This window comes from Oncorhynchus clarkii, chromosome 20 (genome assembly GCF_045791955.1).
Source record: "Oncorhynchus clarkii lewisi isolate Uvic-CL-2024 chromosome 20, UVic_Ocla_1.0, whole genome shotgun sequence".
Lineage (NCBI taxonomy): Eukaryota > Metazoa > Chordata > Actinopteri > Salmoniformes > Salmonidae > Oncorhynchus > Oncorhynchus clarkii.
The window spans coordinates 29,358,580-29,382,162 of record NC_092166.1 but is presented as its reverse complement, the minus strand read 5'-3'; the positions used below and the strand labels follow the sequence as shown (position 1 = coordinate 29,382,162).

Genomic DNA, 23,583 nt, shown 5'->3' with positions numbered 1-23,583 from the left:
TATATTTTTGGGTTCTGATGGGGTACAGTGGAACTATGCTCCTGAGCCATTCCGAAGTTATATTCTTCAGGAATCAATGGGTACATATCATTCATTTAGAAGTGCAAAAAAAAATGATGTATCAACTTCAGATTGGCCCTTTAAACACCCCTAACACATCATTTGGGAGTGGTCTCTCAGACTCCAGCATGTCAATGGGTTTTGATAACTTGATTCTGAGAAGCTATTTCCCCTGAGAGGTGAGTAGCAGCAGCATAGTTTGAGTCTCAAGCAGTCCTGCGGAGCAGACAAATGTAGCTGGGGATCTGTGTGGCAGCAGACGCTCAAATAAGGAGTCACATTCAAGTATTAGCAGAGCCTCCATATCCCATCTCCTTCTCGACTGTCTCTGACTAACTCACTCAACCCGCCCTCCACTCCTCTCCCAGCAGGTGGGTTTGCATTATCACACTGTCAGTGCTGTTTTGCTTGGGAGTTGACACATTCGGTTTGTCATAATGGTAAACCTAATCAGTAGTGAGGAACTTGGCTCAAAAAAGGTCTGCTGAGGGAATTAAATAAATCAGATACATCTTTCACACAACTCTGACAGAGAGTCTTCAGAGGCCCGACTCAAACTCAAGAATAGTAGAAAGACAAGATTTAGGGAAACAGAAATGCTTTTGGCCATCCTTCACAATGGCTGAACATTTTGTATGAACAGAGACATCAATCCAGATTTAAGTTGACATTTTTCGTATTTGCAGGTCCCCAGGACACCAGGAGACACACCTAAAACCGTCCACAATGAGTGCCCAGAGTTGGGATTGAACCAATGATAAAGTGCATTCGGAAAGTATTCAGACACCTTGGCTTTTTCCAAATGTTCTTACGTTACAGCCTTATTCTAAAATGGATTAAATGATTTTCTTCCCTCAATCTACAAACAATACCCCATAATGACAAAGCAAAAACAGGCTTATAGACTGTTTTGCACATTAATAAAACATATAAAACATAAGTATTACATAAGTATTACATAAGTATTACGTAAGTATTACATAAGTATTCAGACCCTTTGCTATGAAACTCAAAATTGATGCATCCTGATTCCATTGATCATCCTTGAGATGTTTCTACAACTTGATTGGAGTCCAGCTGTGGTAAATTCAATTGATTGGACATGATTTGGAAAGGCACACACCTGTCTATATAAGGTCCCACAGTTGGCAGAGCATGTCAGAGCAAAAACCAAGCCATGCGGTCGAAGGAATTCTCCATTGAGCGCCGAGACAGTATTGAACTGGGGAAGGGCACTAAAAAAGCTCTGCAGCATTGAAGGTCACCAAGAACACACTCGTGGTCTGCGGTTGTAAGGCAGGTTGGACGTACTGCCAAATTCTCTAAAACAACATTGGAGGCGGCTTATGGTAGAGCAATTAACATTAAATTATCTGGCAACAGCTTTGGTGGACATTTCTGCAGTCAGCATGCCAATTGCACGCTCCCTCAAAATTTGCTACATCTGTGGCATTGTGTTGTGACAAAACTGCTCATTTTAAAGTGGCCTTCTATTGTCCCCAGTACAAGGTGCACCTGTGTAATGATCATGCTGTTTAATCAGCTTCTTGATATGCCACACCTGCCAGGTGGATGGATTATCTTGACAAATGAGAAATGCTCACTAACAGGCATGTAAACAAATTTGTGCACAACATGAGAGAAATAAGCTTTTTGTACACAAAGAACATTTCTGAGATGTTTTATTTCAGCTCATGAAACATGGGACCAACACTTTTTGTTCAGTGTATTTACGTTTTTTTTTTATATAGTGTGAACAGTCACATTAGAACTGTCAAAAAATTATACTTTAAGGAAAATGTTTTAATATATTTTTACATTTGTATGTTAACTCACATAATATAATTTAAAAGTATGCATGAAGGTGTCTGTAATAGAACAAATATAGCAAAAACAAATCTAGACATTAATAAATGCATTTCTATAGCTTCCAAAATAGTTTTTACAAAGGTGGGGGAGTGCCAAGATGGAGGTGCAGTAGCTTCAAAACAGCGCTCCTGTCTGTCATCTAGTGTATACATGAATCATTGGATTGAACTCGCAGTACATGGAGCAGGAGCTGGCTGATTAGACCGCTGCGCCATCTGTCCACAATGAGTTAGAAAGGCCAATCTTAATTAATGGCTAAACTCAACCGTGGAGTTGTTTTTCTGTTTTGACCCTATCCCAAACCTGTGTGGGGTGAGGGTGGGAGTGAGGAGGTGAGTGGGGACAGGGGCCTCAACACCTCAGCCGTGGTGTGGGGTGAGGGTGGGAGTGAGGAGGTGAGTGGGGACAGGGGCCTCAACACCTCAGCCGTGGTGTGGGGTTACACCAACAAAGAGAAAAAAAGCATCCTGGAAAACAGCTCATCAATAGCCAGAGAAATTATATTGTAATGCCGACTAATGTGGCTATTGCAGTTTGTTTGTGTGTGTGTGTGTGTGTGTGTGTGTGTGTGTGTGTGTGTGTGTGTGTGTGTGTGTGTGTGTGTGTGTGTGTGTGTGTGTGTGTGTGTGTGTGTGTGTGTGTGTGTGTGTGTGTGTGTGTGTGTGTGTGTGTGTGTGTGTGCGCTAACTAAGGGCTGGACTTCAGAGCTTTTAGGATACATTTTGCAACCATGCAGGTAGGGTTGTCAAACACTTAGGCAGGTAGAGACAGGCAGTTAGGCCCGCCCTTGGCATTGAACACCTAGCTTGTAGTCAGTGTGAACGACACACCTACATTCCTACTGCCTGACCGACTGCCCTCTCCAAGTTCGACTACACTACATAGACAGTCACAGATATCACTAAATGTGCACTTAACACTACTACAATACTACAAAGACTTTGGTGACCTTGGTATAAAAAAACAAATCTTAAAGGGAAAACAAAAGAAAATTGCAAATCATGACGTGTACCTGTGCACCCTTATTAAGAGCCAAGGATCAGAAGGGAACAAACTTTTGCTAAAGCCAATCAATCCAAAGTACTTCTAACGTTGTCAGGCGTGTTTTTTTCCCCTCACAGAGAAAGTATGCATAACAAACTAAGACATGGTTCCCTAAAAGTTTCCGTTTTCAATCTGAACGTCACTAAATTTGAATAAACCTTTCAAACCTTCATCTTTCATTCTTCTCTTGAAGATTACGGAGGCCTGAATGGTGGATTTTGCTTAATTATGTAAATATGACGTAACACTAGAGCGTGTGTTGTGTGATGAACTTGGAGCAAACCTATCAGATACAGGTTTTCAAGTTCAACATTGTGCAACGTGTCATCTGCTAACGCCTTTATGAAAAGAGCCATGCTTAATTCAGATTGTAACTAAACTGCAAGGGATATACAGCAAACATAAGTATTTTCAACACATGGACAAATCGCTATAGCTCGTTGTTGCGTTTCTCATTCAACTTCGATGAGTAACTTCTCAAATGCACACTGGATCCCACACTGTCAACGCTAAAAGAGCAGCACTAGGAGACTGAAAAGATTTGGCATGGGTCCCCAGATCCTCAAAAAGTTATACAGCTGCACCATCGAGAGCATATTGACCGGTTGCATCACCGCCTGGGTATGGCAACTGCTCGGCATCTGACCGTACAGAGGGTAGTGTGTACAGCCCAGTACATCACTGGGGCCAAGCTCCTGACATCCAGGACCTATATACCAGGCGGTGTCAGAGGAAGGCCCAAAAAAATGTCAAAGACTTCAGTCACCCAAGTCATAGACTGTAATCTCTCCTACCGCAAGGCAAGCGGTACCGGAGTGCCAAGTCTAGGTCCAAAAGGCTCCTTAACAGCTTCTACCCCCAAGCCGTAAGATTCTGAACAATTCATCAAATGGCCACCCGGACAATTTATATTGGCTATTTACACTGCTACTACTCGCTGTTTACCATCTATGCATAGTCACTTCACAAATTACCTCGACTAACCTGTACCCACGCACATTGACTCAGTACCGGTACCCCCTGTATATAGCCTCATTATTGTTATGTAGTTTTCTTGTGTTACTTTTAGATTATTACATTTCTTTACTTTAGTTTATTTAAAAAAAAATAATCTTAACTCTATTTCTTGAACTGCATTGGTTAAGGCTTGTAAGTCAGCATTTCACGGTAAGGTACACCTACACCTGTTGTATTTGGCGCATGTGACAAATAAAACCTGATTTTGATTTGGGCTAGCTCAACACAGTGCTTAAGATGTCGCTCTCTCAGTTCCCCATCATTAAAGTGTGTAAAGCCCTCCTAATTTAGCCCTGGTTGTGTGCCAAAAGCATCTCAATGGCACGTCACCACCGTTGACCATTTTAATGCCTCCTGCTTTTAGCTGTGTCCCTACGAGGCCAGCGGCATTAGCTAGAGCATGCATTACCAACCACACTGGCTCAGTCTCTGGGAAACAGAGATTCTGGAGCAGACTATATAGTACAGTACCAACCACCCATACTGTTACTAACCAAACAGCTAATGTTAACTTAAAGCATCATAAACGGACAAGGCAAACTCATATGAGAGAACAGGCAAGACCCTCATCTCTCTCGGTAGAAGTAATCCAAATGACATACATACACTCTGTGATGCAAAAAGTTTTCAGTAATTACTAGCCAAATAAGAACACAACTGCATTTGAAACGGAATGCGTGGAGGGAAAAGTACATCAACAAAACGCAAAAGCTAAAAGAGGAATGGTTTCTAACCTCTGGGGCCCGAAGCCTTGAAATGCCACCTCATCCTAAACTTTCCCTTCCATGTGTTTTCAATTTGCCCTTTTTCCTAAGAGCAGCATACCCCTGTTCTTGTTGAACTATAAAAAGGGAACTTTTTTCACAGAGTGGTTGAGGGGGAGGGGGGGGGGGGGGGGGGGGGGGGGCTGTACAGAACTCGGGGCAATAAGTGCTGGGGAATATATATTCATCAATCTTACAGGGAATCTTACCTTGACCTTTGCTGCAGTCGATGCCTGCCAGAGTCTCTATGGAAACTAACTGAGGCTTTTTATTCCCAGCCAGGGGATATTTGCCAGTCTCTTTGCTCAGGGGTTGGGGCTGGAGTTTACATTTACCGTTGGGCGGTTGTTGCTGCTCCTTCCTCCTAAAGTGGCTGGCTATGAGCTGCCACACGCTGGGCTCTTCATGGGCTGGTTTAGTGGAGGAGGACAGTCTGGCTGGGTAGAGGGGCACCTCCATCACCTTGACCTTGCCCTGGCTGTGGTACTGAATGTCCTGCATCCCTCCATCATTGTCCCTCTCGTAAGGGGGTGGCAGGGACCTCCCGGTGAGGTAGGAGAAGGGCCGCGAGGGGAGAGATGTCTCTTGCCCGATACTTTTAGTGCGTGAGCGTTCCTCTGCCGTCACTTCGGATATTTCCACTCTCCCCCACGGCCGGTTCCTCCTGATCCGCAAACTGAGACTCCGGCGTAAGGAGCTCAGGGTCTTCTTGGGGACGTCCAGCCTGCTGGGGGGCTTGGTACCTGGGGCTCGGGCTCCCTCCTTATCCTTCTCCTTGTCCTGGGCTGGTCGGCCAAAGATCCTCCAGCGGCCGAACAGACCTCTAACCTGGCTTCCCCTATGGCTATCCAGCTCGTCCTGAGACCCAGAGGCCTTCTTCCTCAGCTCCAACATTGTCATACTGACTGGTCTCTGTTTCCAGGTCTGCTGCAGGACCCTGGGGACCACCTTCTCCTCAGCCACTGTCCGCTGAGGGAGCACCCCCGGCTTGAGGCCGTCCACCGCCCGCAGCTCTGCCCTCCTGGTCCAGCACTGCTGGGGGGGACCGTCCAGAGATCCTGTAGCCACCCTTCTGGAGCTCTGCTGGGAGTGGGACCTGTGGGACCCAGGCTGCAACAGGGCAGGGTTGAGGTTGGGGCCTCCCAGCATGCACACACTCCTGGGCCTCCTGGGTTTGTCTGTTCTGTCCTGGTCACTTAGCGAGCCTCGTTGCTGCCAGGCTGGGGCTCCATACATGCTCACCACCCTCCTGCTGTCTGGCGCAGCACTGTCCTGGGATGGCTTCCTGCGGAGCACTGCCCGGGGTAGACGGCCACCGCCGGCCAGAACACCACCATTATGCCCAAGGAGAGACCCTTCGTACTGGGGAGAAATGTCCTGTCCCTGGGTTTCTACCTGGGTTTTCTGTTGCTCTGGAGCTGCTGTGGCTGTATCTACCTCTACTCCTACCGCTGTAGTCTCCCAGTCTGACTGAGAAGGTTGGGCTGCTGCTGGAGCTGCTGAGTTATTGGAGGGCTGTTGCAGTTGGAGAAACCGGTCCGTTGCCATTTCCCCCCCATCCTCCTTCTCTACCTCCTCCCCCTCCTCCTCCTGCACTGCATCCTCCCTCCTCCTTTCCACTCTGCCTGTGTGGCTCAGGGAGGGCCACCTGCCAAGATCCTGCCGTATCCTGCCCAGGCTGAAGCGTCCCTCCTCCCCCTGCAGCGCCTGCTGTCGTGCCCTAGTGCTCCCGGCTGCAGGATGACTTTGCTCCAGTGCTGCATATCGGGCGGCCTGGCCAGCCACCGACCTCGAACCCACCTCCTCACGGCCCAGAGTTCCATTCAGGATGACAGAAATGTGGTCCACCGCGGTCTTACCTCCTCCTGACTGGTGGGCTGTGACAGCTTTACTTGTGGCCCCGGGGATAGTCCGCTCCGTTGCCTGACTGCTCAGTAGTAGCATGGCACGGCCCTGCACTCCCCCACACACACACAGGCATGCACAATCTAGCCCAATTGAAACACACACGCATGTGCACTCACACTCCTCTCCCCAGTGTGGTGGTGTTTACGGTTGCTCTCCGAGTCCCTCACTTCCTGGCTGCATTCCAACCCCAGGCATAATCCTTAACCTTTGACATGAAAAAAATAATGATAATAAGTCAAACAAGCCTGAGCAAAGCTTCTGTGCCAGCTGCATAACCCTAGAGCCTTATACTCCGCATTCAACAGCAGCACCGCAACAGGCTAAAGGACAGTGGGTCACTGGCTGCACTCTCTCCTCATTTCTACTTTGTTCCACTTGTACCTGTCCGACGTGAGGGTGAGCAACAGCTAAAACAACCCTTCCAGTGTTTGCCTTGGAACAACCAAATGCATGTTGGTCATACCTGTGAGGCCTTGAGCAAAATTTGAAAAACTGAGACATCCTCTCCTTCTTGGCAAGTTGTGAGTTATGAGCAATCCCTTTTCTGCCGACCGGCGCAGACAAAACTCTTCATCTCCGAGCCCTTGCCTGCTGCACATAGCTTGAGGGAGTATGTCTGTTTGAACTTTCCAGTAGCCTCCCTACCCCTCGGGACAGTTGGAAAACAAGGACCGGATCCAAACGGGGTCGTCGCTCAGCATTAAAGCACACTAACTCCCTGAACCGAGTTTCCCCTCGGGATCTCTAGAGGCATTTCAGCCCCAACAGAGTAAAATGGACGACAGTGAACAGTAAGAATAGGATCCAGGGAAGAGGGAGCTTAGCATCCACTGCTGCTGCTGCAGTCAACAAAGGCAGGATCCCCAAAACAAACTGCTATGAAAGAGAACTGTGTCTCCAGAGCCTCTCTCGGCCTCCCTCCCTCTCAGTCTTTCCCTCTGTGCCTCTCTCTACCTTCCCCGTCTCCCTTTCGCTCTCTCTCGCCCAGTCTCACTTTCCATCAAGTTCTCTACAACCAAACAAACGGGGAGAGGGGACACGAAAAAAAAGGCTGAGATTTTCCCATGGCTCACGAGAGGAGGAGGAGAAACAGGGAGTGGAAGTACCAGTGAATTCCTGGCACACAGCATCCATATATCCAGGTTTTAGACGCTACTTAAAGCACTGCTAATCCTAGGGTCCGCCAAAGGCAGACTACATGGGTCGCACACAGGTGGGTTGGATAGCTTTAAAAGGGCAAGATTAGGGGAAAAAAATGTTCTGTAGCTCTCACTGTAAAAAACAAACACTAGGAAAGCTCAAGGCAGAGTAGCCTAATTGTGTGAAAGTAAGATGAATCACAGTCACCTAACCCGACAGCGCTAAATGTAGATACATTTTATGGCAGGGGGCATTTTATTTTTTTACAGTTTTGTTAATTACTGAAAGACTTAGTTAGTGACGACTTTTGTATGAAAACAAACTAATAATAATTCCAAATCTGTTTTTTTGGGGCCATCTCTGACGAAGTAAATTAACCTTTTGAGGGGAACAATTTAATAGCTCGTAAGTCATTGTTAGTAACAGATTGGTTGCAATAAACTTGTTATTTTAATGTCATTTCACTGATTAATTTGCCACATTCCAGCTCTACATTCTACTTTGGCAGAGCTTTTGGTGTTCAATTAGGCTTGGCCAATCAAATGGGAACCAGTCAATAACAGCACAGTACAAATTCAATATTCTTATCTCCGTGGGACACTGAGGCAATTGATGGTGCAGTCAAAAGCAGTACACCATCGAGGTTACAGAGGGAAACATACTGTTGAGGGCCACTAGAAAATAGCCTCACTTTAGATGAAGCCCCTTTATAAGTAGGCTGGTACTGCAAAAATAAGGTACCCGATTTAGGAACACACCTTGAGAATTCTTTCTAAAAAATCCATACATGGCACCAAAAAAACGGAATATATTATGGTAACTCTTTTAGTTGCTTTTATACCCTTTTTTGTAGTTTTATTGCAATTATACTAGTAACAACATTATGTGAACATGTTGTTATAAAATACTATAGTAATTAGTCATCAGAGCACATGTAGAGAACCGGGGTTGTACGAGGCCATGACTCCGACAGGACATCTGTACAGATTATATCTGACTGACTGCAAAACAGCACCCAGACATCATGTATCAACTGAATCATATGAAAGGAAAACAACCAACTGTTCTCTATACAGAAAAACACCAGGCCCTTGAAAGATTCAAAACATGTTCTCAAACGCTTGCACTACTGGTGTTCAAAATAGTAATAGCCTATTTTTTGACAAAAGGTGACTTTATACCTAACATGAAAACTATTTCTCCATCTAGGTGTTAGCAAGTGTCGTTATTGCATAACGTGAGTAGAAACGGAGTATGAGAAATAGTGTGGTAGAAGTGGTGGATGTACTCACAATCATACAGTACAATGGTCACTGTCATCTCATACACCGTCATGCCATTGTCTGGTACAGTTTATTGTTATGTGGGGAAGGCCCCCTTCAAGACCTCCCAAGCATATTTCCAGGAAGTCTAGGTTGTGGATACCGCCTTTCAGACAGGTTTCTCAAATACGAAACAAGCCAAAGGTTTTCTGATTTTGCAAGAATATCCTCACAAAAGCACAAGGTAAATGTTCATAAAATGGTCAGAGGCAAATTGAATGAAAACACTGCTCAAATAATAGCTGGCAAATAGATTCATACTCCAGATAACAACTGCTTTGAGAGCTTGCTGCTTCAACTCAGCTGTTAGTCATAACGATCTGCTAACCTGCTGCTGCGCAGCGTGTCGTGTACAGGTTTCTGTTACCTGTGTCCAGGTAGGCAGGGTTGGAAATAACCTGCGTCTCATTAGCCAGTAGACAGTCCTCTTCACTCCAGTGGATGTGGTGGTGCCTGTTCCGTCTGCGGACCCCGAAACACAGCATCATTGTCCCAGACTTTCAAGGGGCACGACTTCACTTACTTGTCTTATTCCTCCTAGCGGAGCAAAGGGCCCACAAGCCACAACCGAGCCATACAAATTCACCTTCCAACCCTCACGCTTCAAAATGACTGACAACCCAGCTCCTATTTTCCATCATCGTCTTGTTTCTTTTTCCCTATTTTCTTTCATATTCTCTCTTTCCTCTCAGGTTTCTATTTCAACTTCCACTGGAAACAAACTCTGGATCCAAAAGATCGTAATTGCCCTGGTCCTGTGTATGATGTAGTCGCAGGAGACTTCGTGGCAGACAGCTCTGAAGTGTTGTGGTTGGGCTGAGTTGTATCCTAACACACTGACCTGGTCAGGAAGACGACAACCATGCATCAGGTGATGGAACTCGGATCCGTTTCCTCCTCCTGGTAATCCGCTGAGCTGAGGAGGAGGGGTCTATAGGGCCTATACCTAAAACAACACACTGATTGGATTATTAGGCTAATCCTTTGCCCCATGGCCAGAATGGACATCCATTAATAAGCTCTGGTCAGCCATTAGATCTCTCATTCTTCGTCCATACCCTCATGGCAACAGAGGACAAGCGGTGGTGTGTTTCTCTCTCTTCTCTCTCACTTTGTAGACAGAGTGCTGCTACACACATCCTGTAGCCCCAGTTCTGTAACTCTTGACAGACCGGCCATGTCTGGGGGTTTTCAATGCGTGTGTGTGTGTGTGTGTGTTTGTGTGTTAGTGTCTGTGTTCTCATTTGTCCTAGTCACTAACCATGTATCCATCCAACCTATTCATGTGGAAGAATTACCTGACGCATGAAAAAAAAAGTAGCGACCGGGCTGATGGAAACACGAAACGCCGGTACAATTTTATAAACGCCAACAAACAAATTTGTTCGACATGGTGGGATATTTTTGTGTAGGTAAAATTAATTCCGCAGGAAATGGAGGTGGAAGTGCCTTTATGTGCAAATATTGATTTAATCACCATCGTATCGAGGTAACCTTGAAGTCAAACAATGATACGTTGTGTGGTCCTCCCACTACGACACGGGAAAGCATGCAGTTTATTAAGCTACAGACTAAATACATTCTGAACTTCACAGGGCGGTGAATCTGCAAGGCGACGAGCTTGATGCTCTTTTCCAATAAATATCGAAGGTCTTAATCTGGTGACATGATGATCGATGCTTGGCTGCCGCTTGACAAATACTAATTACATCACTGTTCTCCATAATAATCTCAAAATGTAGGTAGCCTACCTGCACTGTGTCTGAGAACTGTTGGTTAAAGCGCCAAGACCAGAGTGGGCACATTTGCTATATATAACCCAACATTTCATTAGAGTTGAAAATGTGATGGAAACCCATTTAATTTGTATTTTTCTTTCGGTACATGGGAATTTAGTGGCAGAAGTTATTTTTATGTGCACTACATCATCACGCACAGACTTTTATCCACAAAAAGTCTGTTTGATGGAAACACATCTCTGGTGGAAAATGTGCATATTGTTTTATGCAGATTTTAGAATTTTGGCATGAAATTCTGTTGTAAATTGGATAGAAACCTAGCTATTATGATGTCTACAGTGTATAATAGCACAGACACACCGGTAGGACTGTGAAACGCCACTCCCCTTCAATGGCTGTGCAAAGTTGCTGGATATTGGCAGGAACTGGAACACGCTGTCGTACACGTCGATCCTGAGCATCCCTAACATGCTCAATGGGTGACATGTCTGGTGAGCATGCAGGCCATGGAAGAACTTTGACATTTTCAACTTCCAGGAATTGTGTACAGATCCTTGCGACATGGGGCCGTGAATTATCATGCTGAAACATGCGGCGGATGAATGGCATGTCAATGGGCCTCAGGAGCTCATCACTGTATTTCTGTGCATTCAAATTGCCATTGATAAAATGTAATTGTGTTTGTTGTTTATGCCTGCCCATACGATAACCCCACCGCCACCATGGGGCACTCTGATCACAACCTTGACATCCCAGCAAATCCCTCGCCCACACAAAGCCATACAACGCAGTGCAGTTGAAACTGAGATTCATCCGTGAAGAGCACACTTCTCCAGTGTGCCAGTGGCCATCAAAGTTGGCATTTGTCCAATGAAGTAGGTTACAACACCAAACTGCAGTCAGGTCAAGACCCTGGTGAGGACAACAAGCACACAGAGGAGCTTACTGGAGATGGTTTCTGACAATTTGTGCAGAAATTCTTTGATTGTGCAAACACACAGTTTCACCAGCTGTCCGGGTGGCTAGTCTCCAACAATTCAACATGTGAAGAAGCAAGAATCCTGGCCTGGAGTGATTACACGTGGTCTGCGGTTGTGAGGACAGTTGGACGTACTGCCAAATTTTCTAAAATATCGATGGAGGCGGCTTATGGTAGAGAAATTAACATTAAATTATCTGGCAACAGCTTTGGTGGACATTCCTGCAGTCAGCATGCAAATTGCACTCTCCCTCAAAACTTGTGGTGTTGTGTGACAAAACTAAACACTTTAGAGTGGCCTTCTATTGTTCCCAGCACAAGGTGCACCTGTGTAATGATCATGCTGTTTAATCAGCTTCTTGATATGTGACACCTGTCAGGTGGATGGATTATCTTGGTAAAGGAGAAATGCTCTCTAACAGGGATGTAAAGACATTTCTGCACAAAACTGGAGAGAAATTATATTTTTGTGCATATGGAAAATTTCTGGAATATTTTATTTCAGCTCAAGTTGCGTTTATATTTTTGTTAAGTGTAATTTCACCCGTTCACCTTCACTTCTCTGTTTTGGTCTGATCATTCAGACTGCTGACACCTCCTGTAGCCTGCAATTATGATAAATCAAATGGCAAAGATGTTTGCTATCAAGCTATCAATGTACATTATATCTAACAAGTGGGGTGAGGGTAGGGAAAAAATATGAAATGCCGATGTGCATTCTGACTGATAGCAAACTTGTCAGCCTGCTGCAAGTTGAGGACAAACAGACAGGTCAGACATTCCCTAATCTGCAGCTTGTTTGGTCTATAAAAAGGGCCATGAAAATGGCGCCAGAGGATATGGCGTTTTTTATCGCGATATTTATAAATTATTTTGTACATAATGTTTCTGCAACCGTATCTTACGGAAGAAAAGAGCTTCTGGATATCAGGACAGCGATCACTCACCTCGGATTAGGCAAATATTTATTCAACAACAACAACAAGCAGGACTCACACGATATTCTCCAAACACCCCACAGGGCAGACATCCCAATTATTCGCAAAAGGAAACGACGCAGAGGACGAAGAGCCGGATGCCTCGTGCGGACCCGCAGAAGGCAACTAGGAAAGCTGCCGTTACTGTCAATATTACTCGCCAAAGTGCTATCATTGGACAATAAACTAGACGAGGTACGATCACAAATATCCTATCAACGGGACATCAAAAACTGGAAAATTCTATGCTTCACGGAATCGTGGCTGAATGACGACATGGATATTCAGCTAGCAGGATACACGCAGCACCGGCAGGATAGAACAGCACACGACGAGGGGGGCGGTCTGTGCATATTTGTAAAACAACAGCTGGTGCACGAAATCTAAGGAAGTCTCTAAATTTTGCTCGCTTGAAGTAGAGTATATTGTGATAAATTGCAGGCCACACTACTTGCCTAGAGAGTTTTTAGCTATACTTTTTGTGGCTATTTATTTACCACCACAGACAGATGCTGGCACTAAGACCGCACTCAGTCAGCTGTATAAGGAAATAAGCAAACAGGAAACCACTCATCCAAAGGCGGCGCTCCTAGTTGCCAGAGACTTTAATGCAGGGAAACTTAAATCAGTTCTACCAAATCTTTATCAACATGTTAAATGTGCAACCAGAAGGGAAAAAAAATCTAGATCGCCTTTACTCCACACACAGAGACGCGTACAAAGATCTCCCTCAACCTCCATTTGGTAAATCCGACCACAACTCTATCCTCCTGATTCCTGAGCTAAAGGGTAGAGCTGCCGCTTTCAAGGTGCGGGACTCTAACCCGGAAGCTTACAAGAAATCCCGCTATGCCCTGCGACGAACCATTAAACAGGCAAAGCATCAATACAGGACTAAGATTGAATCATACTACACCAGCTCCGACGCTCATCGGGCATGGCAGGGCTTGCAAACTATTAGACTACAAAGGGAAGCACAGCCGCAAGCTGCCCAGTGACACGAGCCTACCAGACGAGCTAAATCACTTCTATGCTCGCGCCGAGGCAAGCAACACTGAGGCATGCATGAGAGCATCAGCTGTTCCGGACGACTGTGTGATCACGCTCTCCGTAGCCGACGTGAGTAAGACCTTTAAACAGGTCAACATACACAAGGCTGTGGGGCCAGACAGACTACCAGGACGTGTGCTCCGGGCATGTGCTGACCAACTAGCAGGTGTCTTCACTGACATTTTCAACATGTCCCTGATTGAGTCTGTAATACCAACATGCTTCAAGCAGACCACCATAGTCCATGTGCCCAAGAACACAAAGGCAACCTGCCTAAATGACTAAAGACCCGTAGCACTCACGTCCGTAGCCATGATTTGCTTTGAAAGGCTGGTAATGGCTCACATCAACATACATTATCCCAGAAACCCTAGACCCACTCCAATTTGCATACGCCCAAACAGATCCACAGATGATGCAATCTCTATTGCACTCCACACTGCCCTTTCCCACCTGGACAATGGGAACACCTATGTGAGAATGCTGTTCATTCACTACAGCTCAGCGTTCAACACCATAGTACCCTCAAAGCTCATCACCAAGCTAAGGAACCTGGGACTAAACACCTCCATCTGCAACTGGATCAGGTAGGTGAGGGGAGGTAACAACACATCTGCCACGCTGATCCTCAACACTGGAGCTCCCCAGGGGTGCGTGCTCAGTCCCCTCCTGGACTCCCTGTTCACCCACGACTGCATGGCCAGGCACGACTCCAACACCATCATTAAGTTTGCTGACGACACAACAGTGGTAGGCCTGATCATCGACAACGGTGAGACAGCCTATAGGGAGGAGGTCAGAGACCTGGCCGGGTGGTGCCATAATTCCCTCAACGTAACCAAGACTAAGGAGATGATTGTGGACTACAGGAAAAGGAGCACAGAGCACGTCCCCATTCTCATCGACGGGGTTGTAGTACAGCAGGTTGAGAGCTTCAAATTCCTTGGTGTCCACATCAACAACATTAGTTTTGTCCAAACACCCCCCAAGACAGTCGTGAAGAGGGCACGACGATGCTTTGCCTATTCCCCCTCAGGAAAACTAAAAAGATTTGGCATGGGTCCTGAGATCCTCAAAAGGTTCTACAGCTGCAACATCGAGAGCATCCTGACCGGTTGCATCACTGCCTGATACGGCAATTGCACGGCCTCCGACCACAAGGCACTTCAGAGGGTAGTGCGTACGGCCCAGTACATCACTGGGGCAAAGCTGCCTGCCATCCAGGACCTCTACACCAGGCGGTGTCAGAGGAAGGCCCTAAAAATTGTCAAAGACCCCAGCCACCCCAGTCATAGACTGTTCTCTCTACTACCGCATGGCAAGCGGTACTGGAGTGCCAGGTCTAGGACAAACAGGCTTCTCAACAGTTTTTACTCCCAAGCCAATAGACTCCTGAACAGGTAACCAAATGGTTACCCGGACTATTTGCATTGCGTGCCCCGCCAACCCCTCTTTTACGCTGCTGCTACTCTCTGTTTATCTTATATGCAGTCACTTTAACTATACATTCATGTACATACTACCTAAATTGGCCCGACCAACCAGTGTCCCCGCACATTGGCTGACTGGGCTATCTGCATTGTGTCCCACCACCCGCCAACCCCTCTTTTTACGCTTCTGCTACTCTCTGTTCATCATATATGCATAGTCCCTTTAACCATACCCACATGTACATACTACCGCAATAAGCCTGACTAATAGGTGTCTGTATATAGCCTTGCTACTCTTTTTTCAAATGTATTTTTACTGTTGTTTTATTTCTTTACTTACCTACACACACACACACACATACCTACCTTTTTTCCGCACCATTGGTTAGAGCCTGTAAATAAGCATTTCACTGTAAGGTCTACCTACACCTGTAGTATTCGGCGCACGTGACAAATAAACTTTGATTTGAATATACAGTGCGTTCGGAAAGTATTCAGACCCCTTGACTTTTTACACATTTTGTTACGTTACAGCCTTATTCTAAACTGGATTCATTTGTCCCCCCCCCCCCCCCCCCCACATCAATCTACACACAATACCCCATAATGATAAAGCAAAAACAGTTTTTTAGAGAAAAAGAAAAAAAAACTGAAATATCACCATTTTAAAAAAGTATTCAGAACCTTTACTCAGTGCTTTGTTGGAGCATCTTTGGCAGGGATTACAGCCTTAAGTCTTTTTGGTTATGATGCTACAGGAGCTTGGCACACCTGTACGTGGGGAGTTTCTCCCATTCTTCTCTGCAGATCCTGTCAAACTCTGTCAGGTTGGATTTGGAGCATCGCTGCACACCTATTTTCAGGTCTCTCCAGAGATGTTCGATCGAGGTCAAGTCCGGGCTCTGGCTGGGCCAATCAAGGACATTCAGAGACTTGTCCCGAAGCCACTCCTGCATTGTCTTGGCTGTGTGCTTAGGGTTGTTGTCCTGTTGGAAGGTGAACCATCGCCCAGTCTGAAGTTCTGAGCGCTCTGGAGCAGGTTTTCATCAAGGATCTCTCTGTACTCTGTTCATCTTTCCCTCGATCCTGACTAGTCTCCCAGTCCCTGCCACTGAAAAACATCCCCACAGCATGATGCTGCCACCACCATGCTTCACCGTAGGGGTGGTGCTAGGTTTCCTCCAGACATGACGCTTGGCACTCAGGCCAAAGAGTTCAATCTTGGTTTCATCAGACCAGAGAATCTTGTTTCTTATGGTCTGAGAGTCCTTTAGGGGCAGGTTGTCATGTGCCTTTAACTGAGGAGTGGCTTCCGTCTAGCCACTCTACCATAAAGGCCTGATTGGTGGAGTGCTGCAGAGATGGTTGTCCTTCTGGAAGATTCTCCCATCTCCACAGAGGAACTCTGGATCTCTGTCAGAGTGACCATCGGGTTCTTGGCCACCTCCCTGACCAAGGCCCTTCTCCCCTGATTGCTCAGTTTGGCCGTCCAATCAATTTGTAGAAAATTCAAGAATGATCAATGGAAACAGGATGCACCTGAACTCAATCTCAAGTCTCATAGCAAAGGGTCTGAATACTTATATAAATAAGGTGCTTCTGTTTATTTATTGTTAATATATTTGCAAACATTTCTAAAAAGCTGTTTTCGCTTCGTCATTATGGGGTAAAATGTGTTTAAAATGTTCATTATTTTGTGTAGACTGAGAAATGTTTTATGAATCTATTTTAGTATAAGGCTGTAACGTAACAAAATGTGGAAAAGGGGAAGGGGTATGAGAACTTTCTGAATGCACTGTAGGTATTTTTTCCAACATCTACTTGGGCATTTTAAAGCATTACATTTTTTCCCCGATCATGAGTATCACGATTATCAATTGTCAGATATTATAACGAATATGAGTATGGCCATGTTGACACACCCTAGTAGAAATGCCCTTGTAGATACTAGCCAGATGTCCACAGCTAGATAACTAGCTAGCAAGACGACAAAGAAAATTGAATTCACTATCTTTAATCTTTTATATAGCCCATATACATTTTTAGCTAGCTGGCTAATGTTAGATAAATTGTTAGCATGATTCACCAGTTGGCTGTTATGCTAGCTAGGGAAAATAAAGACACTGCATCGACTCTCGGCAGCCAGTTGCAGGCAGCTGCTTCATGAAAACGTATCCATTGTGATTTAATGACGGATAGCTTGGTAAAGTATTTCGTGCTGTGTGTGCATTGTTCTGCAATTATTACTGTTCCACTATTTTCATATGAAGTGTGACTGCCTTGCTCAGTTAGAAAGCTAAAAGTTAGATAGCGAGCTACCTAATAAGCTAGTGCACATTATCACGCAAACATTTTTCAAGCGCAAAACTTAGACGTAAAAAATAAGTAGAAACGGCGGTTTCTTTGGTACCAGGTCGGTACACAGCAGGTACGTCTTTTGTTCTAGTGTAACAGGGTTAGTTAGGTTTCCACTTGACACTGCAGAAATATGTATTCAATGTTTACAGTATGTATTCCTATTGGCTGGTTGAATTTACATATCAGTGAGGGTGTTATGCCATTGGTCATGCTTGCAGGTAGCGGGAGATCGTATGTGTTTGGCGCCTGTTAGATATCGAGGGCATCCTGGGGTGTGCTTTTGTATGTTATTGCTGTATGAGCGAGATAGCTAGTATGCTCTAATTGTAATTGTTGCATTAGCTCCCTGCTAATTCAGTTATTTCCATGCTAACAGACAAATCAACGAATCTACAGCCATTATAACATACTGTTATCCTGCACATCTATTGTGCTTCCTTGTGTCTATCTTACTTACATGTATTGTATTTTGAACAGTTTTTGTCATTGTTGTTTGATGACTAAATCCCCAGTCTGATATTGACATGCAAGCAACGAACCATGAATCTCCAGCCATCAACACACTGTTGTCCTGCACATCTAATGCGCTTCCTCGAGTCTATCGTCAGAATAAACACCAATCTAATGGGATCGTCGGCTGGACAGTCATTTCTTTAAAAACACAAAGTAAGAGAGTTACAATGTATGATCACATCCGTTACACGGGTGCTGAGACCAGTCTTCTGGTCTTCGCTGGACAGCTGGTACACTAGCAAGAGACGGAACGACCTCAGACTGACAAGTACCTATAGGCAATCTATAGGCACTCAGATTATCCCTGTTTCATGCTTAAGGTTACCACGGTAAAGCTTTTGTTATGCATACATGTTTGCCTAATTCTCTCCATCGCTCCTGTGTCACAAAGCAAGGGGCACCACGAAGACCAAGGAGCTCTCCAAACAGGTCACGCACAAAGTCGTGGAGAAGTACAGATCGGGATTGGGTTATAAAAATCTGACACTTTGAACATCCCATGGAGCAGTATTAGAAGTGGTGGTGGTAGAGGGAATGAGAAAACTCTAGAAAGTGTAGACTTACTTCAAAAGTAATACAAATAAGTAATAAAGTACAAAAAAATGCAAGACATGCATCATCATGCACAGCATCTCATTTTGTTCTTAATAACTATGTTAGGCCTAGGGGATGAATGTTTAGACAGCCAAATGAATTTCAATTACCAATGAAATAGAAGTAAAAGGCAGTATTAGTCTGGCAAACTAACTCCCTAAAAGAAATGTATATTTACACTCTGCAAACTGTACCTTCAATTAAATTATGGAATCTGTCAGAAATAAATGTCCCTCTCTGAAGGAAGACAGTTTTCACTTTGAACCAACTTGAGGGCTTTGGGCTATCTTCAGGGAAATAGCATCTCCTGCATTTAATTCAGCACAGGTCTAATTAAATAGTTATATAAAAACTAATTATGGCCCTCTCGCTCTCTACTATGTGAAATGCCAGACGGGAGCAGTACATCTCACCACCAGAGGGCAGTCACATCCCTCTGACTGCTGTTGGATCCAGTCTTCTTCTAGGGCAACTCTGCTGCTTGAGACACTGTTCAAAGGCTTCTGTTCTGTTACATAAGCCCACCCTTTAACAGTCTAGGTAGCTCTGCTCTGCCAAGGATGACAATCTAGAGCATGCAGCCAGTTTGCACTGAGTTGAGAGTCATGACGACAATGGAAGAGAAGCCAGAGGGTGAGCAGGTAGTGAGGTGATTTTACAGTCTTTTCAGAAAGTATTCATACCCCTTGACTTATTCCACATTTTGTGATACAGCCTGAATTCAAAATCAATACAAAAAAAGTATCACCCAACTACACACAATACCCCATAATGACAAAGTGAACACTTGTTTTCAGACATTTTCTCAAAATGTATTGAAACTTACATTTAAAAGTATTCACAACCCTGAGTCAATACTTCGTAGAAGCACCTTTAGCAGTGTTTATAGCTCTCTTTTTTAATTTATATTTGTTTAATTTCACCTTTTATTTAACCAGGTAGGCTAGTTGAGAACGAGTTCTCATTTGCAACTGCAACCTGGCCAAGATCAAGCAAAGCAGTTCGACACATTCAACAACAGAGTTACACATGGAATAAACAAACATACAATCAATAATACAGTAGAAAAATCTATATACACCATGTGCAAATGAGGTTGGATAAGAGAGGTAAGGCAATAAATAGGCCATGGTGGCGAAGTAATTACAATATAGCAATTAAACACTGGAATGGTAGAATGTGCAGAAGATGAATGTGCTAGTAGAGATACTGGGGTGCAAAGGAGCAAGATAAATAAGTCTAAGTAAGTCTAAGAGCTTTGCACACCTGGATTGTGGAACATTTGCCCATTATTCTTTTCAAAATTCTTCAAGCTCAAATTGCTAGACAACCATTTTCAGGTTTTGCCATAGATTTTCAAGTAGATTTAAGTCAAAAATATAACTTGGCCAATTCAGGAACATTCACTGTCTTCTTGATAATCACCTCTAGTGTAGATTTGGCCTTGTGTTTTAGGTTATTGTCCTGCTAAAAGGGGAATGAATCTCCCAGTGTCTGGTGGAAAGCAGACTGAACCAGGTTTTTGTCTAGGAATTTGCCTGTGTGTGGCTCAATTCCATTTATTTTGTATTCTGTAAAACTCCTCAGTTAACCTTAACAATTGCAAGCATACCCATAACATGATGCAGCCACCACTATGCTTGAAAATATGGGGAGTGGTACTCAGTAATGTGTTGGATTGTATTTGCCCCAAACACAAAACTTTGTATTCAGGACAAAAAGTTAATTAATTTGCCACATTTTTTTGCAGAATTACTTTTGTGCCTTGTTGCAAACAGGATGCAAGTTTTTTTAAATATATTGTATTTATTTTGTGAAGGCTTCCTTTTCACTCTGTCAATTAGATTAGTAATATGGAGTTACTACAATGTTGTTGATCCATCCTCAGTCTTCTCCGATCACATCCATTCAACTCTGTAACTGTCTTAAAGTCACCATTAGCTTCATGGTGAAATCCCTGAGCGGTTTCCTTCCTCTCCAGCAACTGAGTTAGGAAGGACACATGTATCTTCGTAGTGACTGGGTGTATTGATAGACCATCCAAAGCACAATTAATAACTTTACCATGCTCAAAGGGATATTCAATGTTTTTTTCTCCCTCCATCCATCAACCAATAGGTGCCCTTCTTTGCGAAGCATTGGGAAACCTTCCTGGTCTTTGTGGTTGAATCTGTGTTTGAAATTCACTGCTCTACAGAGGCACCTTACAGATAATTGTACGTGTGGAGAGTTGAGGTAGTCTTTCAAAAATCATGTTAAATACTAATATTGCACACAGTGAGTCCATGCAACTTATTATGTGACTTGTTAAACACATTTTTACTCCTGAACTTATTCAGACTTGCCATAACAAAGGGGTTGAATTCTTATTAAATATTTTATTAATTTGTAAACATTTTGTAAATCCACTTTGACATTATGGGGTATTGTGTGTGTGTGTGTGTGTGTGTGTGTGTGTGTGTGTGTGTGTGTGTGTGTGTGTGTGTGTGTGTGTGTGTGTGTGTGTGTAGGCCAGTGACCTACACACACACCCCTCTATCCATGGCATGTGCTACTCATTGAACAGGCTGAATCAACCAGCAGACAACATTCTGGAAGTTACAGGCCATAGATCCTACAAATGTCTACAATTGTAGTCTAGCAGATGTATGACGTGTTGTCTCCTCGCGACCCTCAGTTTTAGGATGAGTTGAGTCAGTGTGAAAATGACAGACACACGCTGTTCCACTGACAATCAACAGCAGGCTGCTTCCTGGCCGGGTGGAAGAGGAGAGGAGAGGAGACCGTGGCTATCAGTATTCAGCATCCCCATTAGCACCATCATCATTATGACACAGGAACTACATATGTACAGACGTTGATCCCTCATGCACTTTGTCTCCTAGCTAATGACTGACCTCACACACCTGCACAGTGGTAGGCTGACTACTGATGGAACCCATACAGTACATTACAATTCTATGATTTTCAGAAACTCAAGGGTTGCTTTGGAAATCTCGGTTCTCAAAAAATACGAGTGAGATATCTCACTATGGGATTCAGTCCAGGCGGATCACTACTAGGAAGAACCAATCACACAACGTCTATCGGAGACAGACAGGTTAAGTGGTGAAATAGATGAGCCCCTCCCTCCTTATAAGGCGCCACTCGCCCATCCTCTGGTCATTAAATGTTTGTTTTTTTAAACATAGGTCTGATCTCCTTCGGTATTTTATTATTTTCATGACAGGACAGTAGGAAGCAGAGAGAGACAGGTATGTACAGGGAGACAGAGAGGAAGGGCACAGATAGTTGCCGAGGCTCAAACGCCTGTCACCAGGGTCGGCAGTGTTGGGTAGGTTATTTTCTAAATATATCCGTTAGTTACTAGTTACCTGTCCAAAATTGTAGTAACGTAACTTGGATTACCCAAACTCAGTAACGTAATCTGATTACCGTCAGTTACTTTTAAGAGACATTAGAAGAAAAACATGAATATTACCAATTGAACGCCATCTACTGCAGGAAAAATCTATGTTAGAGTTTACATAGCTGACCATATATGGATGTTACATTGTACTTTATGGGTTGGTTATGTAGGCTTCTTCTAACCCATCGCTTTCTACTACAGATAATAATATGATTAGGCTGTAAGCCTGTCTTCAAATTAAAAACCAAAGTCTCAGATTTCCAGTCATTCAAATGAACTTAATACCCCTTGATCTTCAAGAATAGGACTTGGAAAATATGGATTACTTAAAGTGTTTAATTTGAGCATAACTCCAAAACTAAGGACTTATTAGCTACTCTGTTCTTTATGATTTTCTTGTCATGGAGGACCGATTGGGTTCATTGCGTCGAGATTGAAATAAAATACTGCTCTTGGAATGGCATGCTTTGAGCCCCACCTAGAAGTGCTATTTGCATGTGAAAAATGGATGCCATATGATGCATTTTCTATTGGCCCATTGTTAACGTTTTTGTTGGTGACACTTAAGATATTGCAATAATTTGCTACTGTTTAAGGTCTATCAAAAGTGTGCAAGTTCGAGCATGTGTCCGTTAGGCCTATAAAAAATAATGTTCATCAGCACAAATTAGATTGAGCAATACAAGTCTGACTCTAGGTCTCCTTAAATTAAACTCATTTTTGACAGTATGGAGCACAATACCATGGAGGAGTTTAGAAGTGTAGAACTCCCACAAACTTTTATTCCATATGCTGGGATCAGTATTATTCAGCTGTTGCAAGAGCACATTTTTCAGCGGCTGTCCACTGGTCACAAAATCAATTATTGACAGGCAGACGAAACTTCTTAAATTCAAAAATTCTTCGGTTAAAATACACATATACATATGTGAACAGCCATCCACAACAACCACAATCCATAAGGCGCAACTAGCTAAATGAGAGCGCAGCAGTGTGATTCACATCAATGCGCTATATAGTTATCAATTATAAGTGATACACGTATCACCCGTGGGTGACACCACTGCCGTCGTCCTTACCGCCAAGGGTTTATTCAAGTTGGAAAATCTTTGGATGCCGACAGCAGTCGCACCGTTGGAAGACATAACTTGGACTGTACCCTACAAAAGCCTATTCCTGCTCCTTTCCCGCGATCCATCAAAACGCATGTGGTGCGTCGTCATAGTGATCTCTGACTTGTGACGAGACTCGCTCAGGCGGAACAAACTTAAACGTCCCTTTTCAATTCTGATTTGGATGGCATTGAGAAAAAGTAAATCATATAAATAATCTAGTGTTTTCGATAGTATCTGTAATCCGATTACAATATATTTGCTGGTAACAAAGGATTTCAGTTACAGTTTTTTTTGT

At 44.1% G+C, this 23,583-nt stretch overlaps 1 protein-coding gene across 2 annotated transcripts in view; it reads right to left on the bottom strand.

Moving 5' to 3' along the window:
• Window positions 1-23,583, bottom strand: part of LOC139376171 (arf-GAP with GTPase, ANK repeat and PH domain-containing protein 3-like) — a 222,046-nt gene that overhangs the window by 129,797 nt on the left and 68,666 nt on the right. Inside the window, exon 1 of one of the 2 annotated variants that reach the window (XM_071118438.1) lies at window positions 4,964-6,302. The exons of the other annotated variant lie outside the window; for it this stretch is intronic. Coding sequence (XP_070974539.1) covers window positions 4,964-6,302 — 1,339 coding nt within the window. Of the gene's footprint in view, window positions 1-4,963; window positions 6,303-23,583 lie in introns of those variants that run through there. 2 annotated transcript variants of the gene reach the window in all.